The sequence below is a fragment of the Dermacentor silvarum genome, chromosome 7 (genome assembly GCF_013339745.2).
Source record: "Dermacentor silvarum isolate Dsil-2018 chromosome 7, BIME_Dsil_1.4, whole genome shotgun sequence".
In the NCBI taxonomy this organism is placed as follows: domain Eukaryota; kingdom Metazoa; phylum Arthropoda; class Arachnida; order Ixodida; family Ixodidae; genus Dermacentor; species Dermacentor silvarum.
This window is the reverse complement of record NC_051160.1, coordinates 22512744-22526791: the sequence shown is the minus strand read 5'-3', so window position 1 is coordinate 22526791 and position 14048 is coordinate 22512744. Positions and strand designations below refer to the sequence as shown.

Below are 14048 nucleotides of genomic sequence, written 5' to 3'. Positions count from 1 at the left end.
GATAAATGGCGTAGGGTTGGCTGGGACGGGGAACATGACGGACTGGATGGATTGGGTTATTTACAGCTGGGGAGGCGTAAATAAATCTGTGACGTAATGCAGAATTGCATTCATATTTATAAGTTGCCTAATTCTTTCAGTGCCATAGGGCAGCCCTTCTCGGGGGAAAAATTGTGATAAAGGCAAAGCTGTGGATCCGGATCTTATGGCAAGAGGCTTAAGAAGTTAAAGTCGCGTTTTTGAAGATGGAATGCTTCCATTTTTAAGTAATTTTTTATGACATTCAAGGAAATTTTTTTGGTCAGAATTGTATTAAAAAGAAAACTCTAAAGTCATCATTGGAATTTTTTCGTTTGCAAAAATGGACTGACGGTTCTCTGCTCGTTAAATTAACTGCAGGCTTGCCACAAGTGCAAAAAAAGCTTTCCTCCTCAAGAGAAGAAACACCACTGTCGTGCGTGCGGCCAAGGCTTCTGCGAAACCTGCTCATCCAAGACGCGAACTGTGCCAGAACGTGGATGGGGCACAGAGCCTGTGAGAGTCTGCGACAGCTGCTTTGATCAAGGTGAGCTCAGACAAAATAGAAAACTGTGATTGCTTGAACATTAATGACTGTGAAAGGAACAGAGCGCAGCCCATAGACTAATACAGCCAACGCTTGATTATTCGGACAGCCCTGTGGCACTGCCACTAGCGCCATAGACTTAATGTATTGGGGCGAATGAAATTTCGGACATTTAGAGTACGGCGTCTGCTAATTTGGGCAACGAGTCGGAGCACAAATGGTAGGGGTGTGGTGTGTGAACGTAATCTAAAAATCGAATAGTAGTAGATATTTGATTCGCGAATCGAATTATTCGAACATTCACTATTCAATTAGATTCAGTGATATTCAAGTATACAGTCAACGTCCGATTTTTCGGACTCCTTAGGAGCCGCGAAATGGGCCGAAAAATCGGCAGTCCGAAAAAAACAAATGCATGCCTTTTACTGCCCCTAAGGGCTCAAATTGCCACAGGCACATCCGAAATGGCTCTGAAGGCCTGTCAGTACACTTATTCGATGTACCGATGCTAGTACTATGATAGGAGACGGCAGGTGCAAGCATGTCTAATTAAGGAATACATACCGTGTCTCGTGACAATTGCCCCATCCGGCTCTTGGTATGCTTCACTGAATAACACTGCTGTATTGAGGCGAAGCTGACTTTCGGGAACTGGCATTACGCAACGCGCCGTGCTTTCCGAGCTTCGAAGCCATTGGCAAGGATTACAAAGGCGGAGTCGGTGCCATTGCTAACAGCGGCAAATGGTTTTAATGAAAAACACGGCACTGAACAGTAAGTAACTTGGTAGCGAACGTCGATGTAGCTAGGCCTAGCGTTGCCGAGGTGGTGGCTACGGCAGCCAGCGGATCTGTGTGCGAGAGCGTCGGTTCGAGGCGGTGAGATAATCAAAATGGCGGCTCTAGTGGCTTCGATTAATGCCGTTTCGGACCTGCGATCGTGGTAAAAAGCCCGAAAAATCGGAGGGCGAAGGTTTTTTGCGTCCGAAATTTCAGATTTTCTTATACATTGACTGTATGGGGTACGTGGCGGTGCTGTGAAGGAGTCCAAATTATCGGGCATGTCCGGAAAATCGGTTGTTGACTGTAGTTAGATCTCGATGTAGCAAAGTCGGTAAAATAGGCAGTTTGTTTCCTTATATCGAAGTTTCTTTATATTTAAAATCGACCTTTTATGCAAATCATCAGAGTCGCCGATGGATTTTTCTTGCATGGGAGGGGCCATAAAATTTTCCCAATTATAGGACAATCGGAAAAGGCAAATCTGAATGAAAAAAAGTTCATTTTACGGATTTGAGATCTGCAATCGAAAGATGCAGTTTCATGCCATGCCGATGACGATCTTGACATCAGCGGTGAAGCCAGCCATGCTTTCGTGTCCCCTCTGCCCCCTCTGTGGAGAAGAAAGGCTGATAGGGTTGGCCGCAGTGAGATGACGCTATCATAAAAGGCGCCGGCAGTGGGGAGCAAATGCTTCGTCTGCCTCTCGCTTCAATGCATCTCCGAAACGTGAGATTACGCAAGCTCCAATAGTAAACGAGCTGAACAACAGCGCATGTACATGATGTCATGTCAACCTCCCCTCCCTTTCCCTTTGCTCACGCGAATAGATGGCGCTCGTGAAGCCACCATCCTTCTCGGCCACGGATTACTTGCATTGTTTTCTCGGCTCACCCTCGCACGCTATCATTCACACCCAAAGCATACAGCATGCAGGGCTTGATAGGATCTTCTCGCACTTCGACTTGATACGAAACATGACACTGCTCCCGGAGGCTTCAGCGGTAGCTCTCGGTCACGCGATTTTAGAGGTCCATTCACAAGCAGCCGCTTGTAATTCAACCATTTGACCATCTTCGTCTATGGAAGTTTCTATTTATTGTCTCGGTATTCCTTTGCGGCGGCAGTGAAATTTTGTTGTACCATTTAAATCACGTATAAACACACTTCATTATATTGAGGTTCTAAATACATGGTGTTCTATGGGTAAGAAGTTAAAAAAAGTTAAGTACAGTCGCCGACTGATTTTTCAGACCTCGTGGGAACCAAGAAATAGTCCAAGAAAGTCAGTTCGTCAAAAAAAATTAACTTTATTAGCCTTAGAGTGGGATAAAAAATCTGTATAATGCTCTGCCTCATATTACGCTTGGAGGCTATCAGATTTGCGTGGATTTGCGCTAGACTGGCGCCGTCTCCGTATACAATCAGCAAGAGCGTAACCACGTTGGCGATCTCCGTTGGCAGAGATCGCTGTGGAGAAGAAACGAGCCCAGTTACTTCGCACCACTTGGCTCTTGCGAAGGCACAGGAGATGTCGCCAATCACACAAATGCGAAGCCGTACAAACACACAAAGATGCGGCGTCTCTGTGAAACACTTGCTCAGTGGACACACCACGTAAAATAGCAATGGAAACTTTAAAACTGATCCCACATTAAGTGATTATGACGATAGTGCTGACCGAAAAAAAAAAGAAAGAAAACAGAAAAAGTGCTGTATCCTGGAGCGTTTTGTCAGCTAAAGGAAGAGAGCGGTCATGACCTCCGAGACTGGAGGATGGCACGCGCTCTTTTTGACAGCGTGCGCCTCCCATTCTTGGAGGCTTCACAGCGGGCCACTGGAAGTCAGGGAAAATCGAACTTTGGGGCCTCCATTCGTCCAAAAAATTGGTTGCGAAAATGTATTAGCTCTATGGGAACCCCAAATTTTTGGGGTCCAAGAAATCCGTCGGCGACTGTACTTCATTATACCGGGAATTCCGTTATATTGAAATTCGTCATATCGAGGTTTAACTGTACTACTTTCTGCAGCAGGAGGCGAGGCAGCCGCGGCATCTCCGGAAGAAGGAATTGAGTCTGAACTCACAGCCCGAAAAGTGGGAGAGGCAATTCGTAGCACGTTCGGCGCTGTTGCATCTGCCATGGAGTACCCCATCGGTGAGTGTCCCTTGTTCTTCTTTGGAACTGAGCCACTGGCACACTTGCCCCATTGGAACATTGTATATCTGTTAGCACTGCTCAGTCTGTCTGCAGCCCTTGTCTTCTGATGACCCTTGACTACTCGTTTACTACGACAGCAGCTCACCGCTTGAAAGTGGGTTGTCCATATCCTGTCCTGTCTATTTTGTGTCCATTTGTCCATGTGTCCTTTCTGTTACGTTTTTGTCGTTGTCATTGTGTGGTCGTCATCAGGCCATCTTCTACTCGACCTCAATTTCTATAAAACTTTATAAAAATACAGAATAATGAAACTTCCCATTTAAAAACTAAACTTATAAATGAACTTTAGCAGCATCAATACGCATCAACGTTGAAGAGAATGAGGAAAACGGTGGTTGCTTAGGGACAGGCCACTGCCTAAAAAGTGAAGCGAGCGCATGCTCATGTCACTAGCGGCCCAAGCAGGGGGCTCCTTAGAGATTCCTGCCGCCAAGATGTATGCCTGTCAGCTAGAGCCTTCTGTTCAGTAAAAATATGCTCCTGTTTGTTGTGGCTCGTCGTCACCACTGATTTTGCATGCCACAAACTCAAGTTGAGTCTATAGAAAATAGAGAAGTGATTTTCCTTGGCATCGGTAGAGCCGTCACAACTTCATGCTCTGTAGCATTCATTCATTCAAGGAAAACAAAGCACACATTTAGACCCATAACATATGGCTTGTGGGGGGAGGTCTGAATACAGCATGTGTCTACAAGAAATTGGGTAATTTTGACGATGGAAATTGGCATGAAACATGGGTCTTCAAATAGACTCAATAATTTGTAATTATATTATCGAGAGAAAAAAAGCGTTATCTGGCAGGAAGTGGTAGTCTTTGATCCATTAAAGTAGACATAGGTAGACATAGTGAAAGCCATAGGTAATAGGAATAGATAACTTATTGTTTGAGAGTAATGTAAGAAGTGCCAAAGAAAGGTAAATGTAGACGACCACATGCACGCTTGCCAGCGTGCGCCCACTCGTGGCCGCTCCTGGTTTGACGCCTTGGCAGAGTAATTGATAGCGCTTAAAAAATGCGCTAGTTGGATGTGGCTACTATCCGTCGGTCAAGCTGGTGGAGGACAAAGCCAGTCCGCACCACCTGGCATGGTCAGTCATACTGGAGCATTTGAGCGCGAGCACGCACTCAAGCCCTTTCGTGCACAAAGCAAGCGCTGCGCATATGCACTACAGTTGCATGTAGCTGCAGTCTGCTACGTAGCGTAGATTCCGCGGCCACTGCGGATTGCCGCGACGAGTGCACTGGCTAAACTTACTACGGCTCGCTGAGGACAACCGCATTTGGCTTGCATTTGGTGCATCGTAGGTGCCAAAATCGGAAGTAGTGGCGTCTGCGTTAACATCCAAAATCAAATTTGAGCTGTGCGCCACAGTGACTATTTAGAAGGTAGAGCGTTGTGGGCCTGCCCCATTACACTGTAGCCTTAGCAGCGCAAGGCATTGAAGGAGCAGAAGCAATGCGAAGGTCGTGTTTGGTTGCCAATAACTCCGCTTCTACTGAACGCATTGAAGTACTTTCTGCAGCAAATCATAAGAAGCCAACGAACAAAGACACCAAGGACAACATAGGGGAAATTACTTGTACTTACTATGTTGTCCTTGGTGTATTTGTTCGTTGGCTTCTTGCGATATGATTAATGAAAGTCGGGCCCCTCGGTTCCCTTTCTTCTCGGTTCTGCAGCCAAGTATTTCTAGTGCAGCCTATTTTAACTTCAAATGCCTTTCTCCACTTCGATGAAATGTGGTTCGGGCCCCTTTAAAGCTATTCGTTTGTGTATTGTGCAAGCCTAGTGCAGTGTGTTTTCTGTAAGTGTCTAGTGTTGCTGTTTTTAGAAGTCCCACTAAAATTAGTGGACATAGTCAGGTTTAATGCTATTGTTGCCCTTTTGATATTAATAAAGGCACTTTCTCGTAAAACATGGAGCATTTTTAGAAAGGTCGTCAATAAGCACTTTACGTCATGTTTAAAATGATACCATAATCCTTATGCATCTTAAGTGCTTTTCTTTGGTACTCGAGGCATCACTACGTGGGTATGCTGTGTCAGTTAATATACAGTCAACGTCCTATTTTTCGGGCTCCTTAGGGGCCGCGAGAACGTCCGAAAAATCGGGCAGTCTGAAAAAAACGAATGCACGCCTTCTACTGACTTCAAGGGGCCAAATTTTAATTGAATTCTCCTTGAACAAAAATATCCAAGGAAGGAGTAGCCACAAAAAGCTACTGAGATCAGTAGCTTGACAGGGTGACCGTCACAGGCACGTCCGAAAAAGCTCTGAAGTGTATGCCAGTATACTTATTAGGTGTATTGGTGCTCGTACTGTGATAGGAGACGGCAAGTGCACGCGTGTATAATTAAGGAATGCATATCGTGTCCCATTGCAATTGCCCCTTCCCTTTCGTGGTGTGCTTCACCGCAATATTTCGCATATGCTTCACCGCATAACACTGCTGTATTGAGGCAAAGCGGACTTTCAAAAACTGGCATTGTGTAACACTCTGTGCTTTCCGAGCTTCGAAACCATTGGCGAGGATTACAAAGGCGGAGTTCGGGCCATTGCTAACAGCGACAAATTGTTTTAATGAAAAACACGGCACCGAACAGCAAGAAGCTTGGTAGCCAACGTCGAAGTAGGTAGGCCTAGCGTTGCCGCGGTGGTGGCTTCAGCTGCCAGCGGACCTGTGTACGAGAGTGCCAGTTCGAGGCGGCGAGGTAATCAAAATTGCAGGCGGCTTCGATTAATGCCCTTTCGGACCTGTGGTCATGCCATAAAGTCTGGTAATTCTGACGTCGAAGAGTTTTTGCATCCGACATTTCAGACGATCGTATACATTGACTCTATGGGCTACGTGGCGGTGCCGGGAGGGCGTCCGAATTATCGGCATGTCCGAAAAATCGGCGGTTGACCTAACTAAGACAGGATTGTTTCAATGTACTGTTCAAGTAAAATCTGGCCAGACTGGTTACAGTTGTATGCAATTGCATGAAGCTATGTTCCAGTTTTGACAAACGAGGCAGCTAGATGAAAGAAATCAAACAAAACTTTGCTTGATCAAGGATCTGTTCTAGGTCTGATAAAGGACACGGCCAGACCTGCCTACTGGAAGGCAGACCATGTGCTGACCAAGTGCGCCGTCTGCGATGCAGAATTTGGTCCGCGCAATACGATCCATCACTGCCGTTGTTGCGGAGAGGGCGTCTGCAACGACTGCTCGCTGACACGCCGGCCCGTCATCTCCCACGGCTGGGAAAGTGCAGTCCGTGTATGTGATAAGTGCAATGAACGACCGGAGCTGTGATAAGCATCGCACCAGTGTAGTGCACAGGACCATAAAAAGGTGACACTGTATTCTGAGGGACACCACGGTGCAGTACAAGTTTAGTGCGGTGTAATGTTTGAACTCAGTTCCAGTTGTGTCCCGAAGACGTGACCCTTGCAGACTTGTGTGCTTGAGTGGTTGACGTGATGACGAATTGCTCGCGAGGTGTGATACTGTATAAATTTGTTCTCGTGCAGGCTGGTTGCGATTATGGATAGGTGGGCGTTAGCCGCCACTGAATGACATAGAGCTTTGTTCTTTTTTGTTAGCCTCAAACTGGCATCATAGCAAAAGCATAAACATGGTTTTAGTGTACAGTGGAGAGACTGATGTGATCATGGTTAGGCTTGGGTGCAATTGAAGAATGGGTTATGTTGAAGCGATATCTGGATATTTTACAGAAGTCTTACTCGAACGTAAACTTTATAGATACAATAGCAGTGTCCTGCCCTGCACATGAAACGTGGACAGTCTTTTGTGCCATGTTACACAACAGTGACGTGGTTAGGCAGAGCTGCATTCTCATTTTTATAGCTGTGTTGCTGCTTCCATTTTTTTTCCTTCTGGAGAGTAGTTTGTACATGCATACAGCTATTGGAAGTTGTACAAAGTGTGGTCATAGTGCATATTAGCAAGATTTTAATGACTCGAGTCGTAGTCAGAAGTGTCTGTTATTAGCAGCATTGACGAGAAATGGAGCCAATATTTTGTGGAGTAGTGTTAAATGATGTTTCTGTCCTGAATTCAGTGACAATGTTACTTTTCTTGTAGTGCTCATAGCAGTATCTTTTCCTCATATGATTTGTTAAGAGAATATGTTGTGCGCACAGATCGTATAGAAATGTAACACTACCGACAACATATTTAGCGCAATGCAGTTTTCTCGTGCAAGTACGAGTTCAGGGACACTTGCTACTATAGATTCGTTTCTCGCAGACGATAGATTGTACAGCAGACCACATTTAAAGAGCCCCTCACTAGACCCCATTGCACATGTTAGTTACACACTAAAAGTTCTAAAATTTGATCTGGAAATTGTTCTACTGCAATAATTTTTCAAATCCATGTATTATTAGAGGAGATATAAGAAATCAAATGCCCTGTCGCCATATCGCCAAGAGGCAAGCGCGGCTGCCAACAGACGCTCTGCCTTTGCCTTGAGTAGCATTTGCAAGTGACATTTCTTCCCAGCCTTCTCTCATACCAGAGCCGAGGGACGACATCAGGTTGACTTGGCAAGCCCCGCCCCTTCCTCTCTTCCCCTGTTCCCCTTACTTTTTTTTTCTTCTTCTTTGCTGAGCGGTGCATTTCCGGTGGCGAAGTTGCGCGTTCCGCATTGGATGATTTACCAAAGCAACGTGTCATGTTGAGTGATGTTGCTAAGACTGATTTACGTCACTGCGTTTGTGCATGTTACCTTGAGTCTCTGGCTGGGTGCGATACTTCCTTGAGAGGGAGGATGTGCGGCGTTTGGTTTGAAATTTCAGCAATTTTTGTGGACATACAGTGCTGTAAAACTTTGCAGAGACGATAGTTAGCGCGTGAAGCATGTGTTGGCGCTTGTCTGAATAAGATGGCCAGACGTGGTGAGGGGCTCTTTAATGTCGGGCCATCGGGTTTGAAAGTCCATTTATTTTTTCTTGCGCTAAGTACAGTAGGACGCCACAGGGGTGAAACGGACGCTGGATATGAAGCGGACACGAAGTGACACATGGGAGCGCAATATTGTGTTCGCTTCATATCCAGTGTCCGTTTCATCCCTATGGCGTCCTACTGTACTTAGCGCAAGAAAAAATGAATGCACACCAACTAGCCCAATTCATAGCTCTTCTAAAGGTTTGAAGTTATTGATTTCTTATCACTTGGGAAAGAATTATCTGAAAGTAATTAAATGAATTAAAATTATTAAGCTTGCAAATGCTTGCTTAAGGTTTCCCTGTAAACATATCAGTATCCAGTTGCGTCGGGCACATATCTACTTCACCTCGTCACTCTTTCCCGAGAAACCAAAAATTCGTGCCCATTGTTTGCGCTTACACATTTTTATGTCTTCTTTTGTAATTTTAGTAGCTTCTTGAAACCAGAACAGTGGTTAACAATATATTACAGTGCATGTATTATATTTGCTTCTATGTGCCCTTCTGGATTTTGTTATATTTGTTACACGTCTTAGTGAATTTGCATTCCAATGTTCTTTGCTATTTCTACCATGTATTTTGATAATACTTCGTAGGCACTAGATGTGATGTGCATATTTTTGCTCATCTAGTGCAGTCATGTGCAGCAACAGATGGCTGCCTACATGCTTTCGTACCAACCAAATTGGTTCATTGTATTCGCAAGCTTGTGTATACACAGTAAGTGCTCATATACTGAAGAACAAATTGTGGTTGTTTTGTGAGCTCAACATCTGCCATTGGCAAATTTGTTTGTGACTTTTACATGCAAAAGCAAATAGCTGTGTGAGAGGCAGTTTCATGCAGCACATGTTTATGCCAGTTACTGTTTCAAAGAACCTTTTGTAGGTCTTTTCTTAGTACCTGAAAAAGCTTCTGTACCAAATATTTAATAACATGGCCTATAACTAATGCAGAATCTAGCTTGCCAGCTGCGCTGTCCAAGTGGCAGCCAGTCATCATTATTTACTTGTATTCACTGGAGCTCAAATAGCCTATCACTCTTTGAAAATGAGGGTGCCGATTACGTCGTTGCCTGCACTTGCATAATTTGACAGCTGGCAAACACAGGCAGGAAGTGCGTCTCAAAATTCATGCGGCCCATTCCCAGCAGTATGCTGCAGACACGTTGAGGAGAGGAAAAGTGCAACAACCTGAAATAACAATGAGGGCACATGAACACATGCTCATGTTAGGCAATTGCAGATGAGCAAATATGCGTGGCTAGTCTGCGACTAACACAAATGTGCTACTATAAGACCGCTACAGGTGGCTACATACACGGCACAAGTTTGCAGGTCAACTTCCTGACCTCCACAGCGACATTCCAATGGGGGCCTGTAACGAGCATTGAGTGCATGTTAAAGAAGCCCAGGTTGTCAAAATTAATCCAAATCTCGTTCGCCACAGTATGGGCCTCTCGCGTCCCTTAGTTTGCTTTGAGACATTAAACACAGATGCATGTTTGCTCACATTACAGGGGGATGAATGAGTGACAATGGAATGTTTTAGCACTGTGTTATAATCTTATTAATGTCGGCTGCCATGACTGCATGCATGTGGGGAGTTTATCAGGACAGACGCCGCTGGTTACCCGTGGCAACGTGGCAGCAGCCAGGCTACCTGCTTCAATCCTAATTCACCCTCGCTACTTGCTTTTCTTAATGACAAAAAGAAGTCAATGGTACAGACAGCCCTCGCTTAGTCTTATCTCGTCACGTGATGACAAAGTATTAGCATTGCTTTGGCATTATTAAGATCAGCCAGCTGTTTGCTATGATGCTGGTAGTGCTAAGAAAAATGTCATTGAGCCACGAAAGTGTTCCACTTTCAACCAGATGGTACCACAGCCTTTAAAGTTGATTTGTCTGGTCTTGGCTGGAGGTGTGCCGGACTTTTTTCCCTTGTGTTGCCCAGTTTCCTACACAATGTTCAGTAAGCTTGCCAGACGGTAGCGTCAAAAAGATTGCTGGCTCTCCCGTAATCAAGAGTAGATGTAAGCATGAAATGGCTACCATGCGGCGTCTCTTCCTGCCTGTGGTGCCGCCGCCTTCAACCGCGTTTCTTCTTGCAACAGTCCAACGTGCTCTGTCTGTCGCCACTTTTTCTTGTCACATCGAAGTGGTCGGCTGCAAATGTGCAGCCTTAGGTCCCCTTTTGAACGTCGCTATTGGAAATGACAAATAAAACTTCAGTGTACTAGAAGTTACAGCTTGAGTGATAGTGTGAAGAAACATTAGAAAGAACTCGGAAGCAATATTTTTTGTAACTAGTTTAGAAAGTAACTAGCGTATGTAATGCAGTCCTGTACAAAGGGTTGGGGGCCAGAGACCGCATTTTTTAAAGTTTTGACTGGTTGCCTGGATGATCTCGTTTTGTTCTCGCGCAACTTGCCAGCGTGTTCTCGTTTTTAGTGCCGGGATAACGGCTCTGGCTGCTGGCTCAAGCTCACTTGAAGGCCTCCGACAACGGGAGCTAAAAGCATTTTGTGCTTAATACCTAGAGCTCTGTAAACTCCCTGCATGTGCAGTCATAGCAGCTGGTAATCGTATAACAGTAATGCTATGCTAAAATACCGATTATCCAGCAATGAACACCAGTTTCCCATCACTGGCTCATAAAGAAGCAAAATTATGCTTGTGTATTTTAGTCGCAATTTTAGTGTATTTTAGTCGTAAATTTGTTGTGGTCAAGGTAAACTTCAGTTTCATATTTTTTTCTCTGTTCGTGTGTCTCATTGATCGATAGGGCTTGCTAGCTCGTATTTAAGTGTTTGAACCTAATGCCGTGGTTGGTATGGCACGACCCAGCCACGTTTTTTGTTTTTGCTCTTTACAGACATTCTCAATGGCCCAGTAGTCAGGTGGTCATGCATTTTCAGTGGTTGTACTCCATTTCATGCCTAATGCACAGTACTGTGAAAGCTAATTAAGAATTTCGGTCATCTAAATATATTATTCCACACATGTCATGGCCAAGTGATTTAGAAATCACTCTGAATCAAAAGGGAATGGGTTCGTCACTTTGCCCTATGTTCTTTTTTAATGGGCACATTATGCCTGCAAATTTGCCCCAAGTGAACTTTCCGCCATGTCCTTTGAACATAGTAGGAGATTCGCGAGATGGCACATCGAGAAGCACAGGCAGCAGACGGGCCAGTCTGTGAACAGCCTATGCTGCATGCCAACAGCATTGAACTCTCGTTGCCTCCGAGCCGCATGCACTCGTGGCATTCCTCATCGCAGCAAGTGTGTCAGTGTTGTCTCATTACCTGTTGTTACCATGGCCATTGTCACATTTTGTCTTTTGACCACAATCAGCTGCGCTTATGCTATTGCTTTATTTCGAGCGGGATTTTTGATGTCAGTCACATTTTAACTTGTTGAACACACCAAGCGGAACTATTATTTCTTTTCTAACCTGATAACGTAGATGCCATCTTCTACCAGGGGAACAGAAACTTGTGTCGAGGCCTCGCCGCTTGCATGGCAGCAGTCATGAAATGCTGCTGTGAAAAGAACAGAGAAAAAAAAAAACATTTTAACACACTTAGGCGCCATCTGCGCAAGAACTCTCTTATTGTATTCCTATTCTGATGTATGGTATAACTATGTTCAAGGGGACCTACATTTGCTCGGAACATGTCATGAGATTTTGGTAGAAATGAAAAGACCGTGATTTATAGTGAAAGAACCAGACATGCTGGGCATGGTTTAAAAAGAAATTACAATTTAAAAGTGGCACTGAAAGTTGCGGAAAATAGTATGTCGCAATGCTCTATAGTGAAACTTGAGAACTAGCATTGCAGATCCACCATGTGATTGCAGATTACTGCGCACAAGTCCTCTGTTGCGCAAGTGGCTACAGCAATGATCTAAACTGCACATCACGTGTAAAACTGTTCGTTTCGCTTTTGAAAATATGCTTTGGCTAAATAGAACGTCACTGAAGCCATTCAATGGGAAACCACGAAAAAAAAAAATGTTTGCTATTTTTGCATGAGCATTACCTTGATAAGATTAATTTCCTACTGCTAGGGCCACGCTTGTGTGCTTCCCACCATTGCTGGCATAGTCATAATCGCGCTCACCTGCCACTGTTTTCAGCGTAGGACTGCATAAACATAGTTGCAACTACAGATAAAAAAGTTCGGATAAAAAATGTTCCGCAATGTTTTCCCTGTTACCATTGCAGGATTGGGCACTACTGACTAGTATGCGTTCCACTGCACTAAAAAAATATAAAGTGGGTGCCGTAACAATTGGGTGTATAGGTATTTAACAGATAGGGTAATATTATTATTAATGCGCAAATTTTTTTTATATAGCATTTGACGCACTGCTTGTTCACAGACGCGAGCCATGCACAGTCGCTGTAGCTTCCACATTGTTGCACATAAATTGTAAAATGGAGTATAGGTATTACTAGAAGAGCGGGTATTCTGTTCTGAAACTACAGAACCTCATTAATATGTTTTACGTCTTCTCAATTTTATCATAGCTGCAGCCTCGTTTGCATGTAAACAGAATGTTCATGTTATGTTTTCCCGGCTACTAAGTAGTATTGCTGCTTACAGGCATCTCTATCTCTCTCTCTACAGACACTCTACTGCAGTCACTAAATATTGCCAACTAGATTTCATGTAAATGGTAATATAATGAGCATTGGGTGCTCTGATGAATCATAAAGTTATGATGTATTTTTTAAAGATGTTGCTCATTGGAGTGCTGTCCAACATTAGTGTTTTGATTATAATTGTAAATATTGGTATCTTGTATATGTGTACATTCATGTTAAAAGCATGCATTGTGCACATCATATGTTTAGACCTGCTTTTTTTTTTTTCGTTTTAAGGCACGGGTATCCTCATTGAATTGTCGTTTACACATACTTTTCTAGTGCCTATGTTTTCAAGAACCTTGTAGTGGTGCCTGCTGCGCTTCATCTAAGGGCTGAGAAGATTTTAATATGTGCTCTAACACGATGCTGATTGTCCGCTCTCTAGAAAGATGAACCACATTTTATTGTCATCCTATTAAAATGCCGAGGCAGAATGCTACCAGAATGTTTTGTTTCTATCAATTTCTGTATGCTTAAGCATGCAAACATCTTCAGCATGGGCTTCCGGGTGCTTGAGACCTGGAAGGACCACAGCATGCTTACTCGTTCCCTCCAGACACTGTGTGCATGCCAAGGTAGTGTATCAAAAGCAGAAACACCGATCAAGCTAATGATGCTTAAAAGGTGTCGCATACATCCCGAAACACTTACGGTCAGACCTGTGCTGCAAATTTACATATGTGCAAAAGTGTCTTAGTAAAACGAGTCTGAAAGTAGACTGCTGGGTATTTGCTCTGTGTCTCTATATTGTCCTATAGCGGGTTCACTTATTTTTCAAGATGCTGCATAGATGGCGCTTTCCTAGTGCGTTAGGCATAAAATGTTGTTCTCATATCTGACGTTCCTGTAGGGAATTGTCGTATGGAGC

At 44.2% G+C, this 14048-nt stretch overlaps 1 protein-coding gene across 1 annotated transcript in view; it reads left to right on the top strand.

Annotated features, from left to right (window-relative positions):
* Window positions 1-13625, top strand: part of LOC119457708 (zinc finger FYVE domain-containing protein 1-like) — a 43395-nt gene extending 29770 nt beyond the window's left edge. The window contains 3 exon segments of the mRNA XM_049670941.1: window positions 400-565; window positions 3375-3500; window positions 6622-13625. Coding sequence (XP_049526898.1) covers window positions 400-565; window positions 3375-3500; window positions 6622-6863 — 534 coding nt within the window. The 3' untranslated portion in view covers window positions 6864-13625.
* The last annotated feature ends 423 nt before the right edge of the window (window positions 13626-14048 follow it).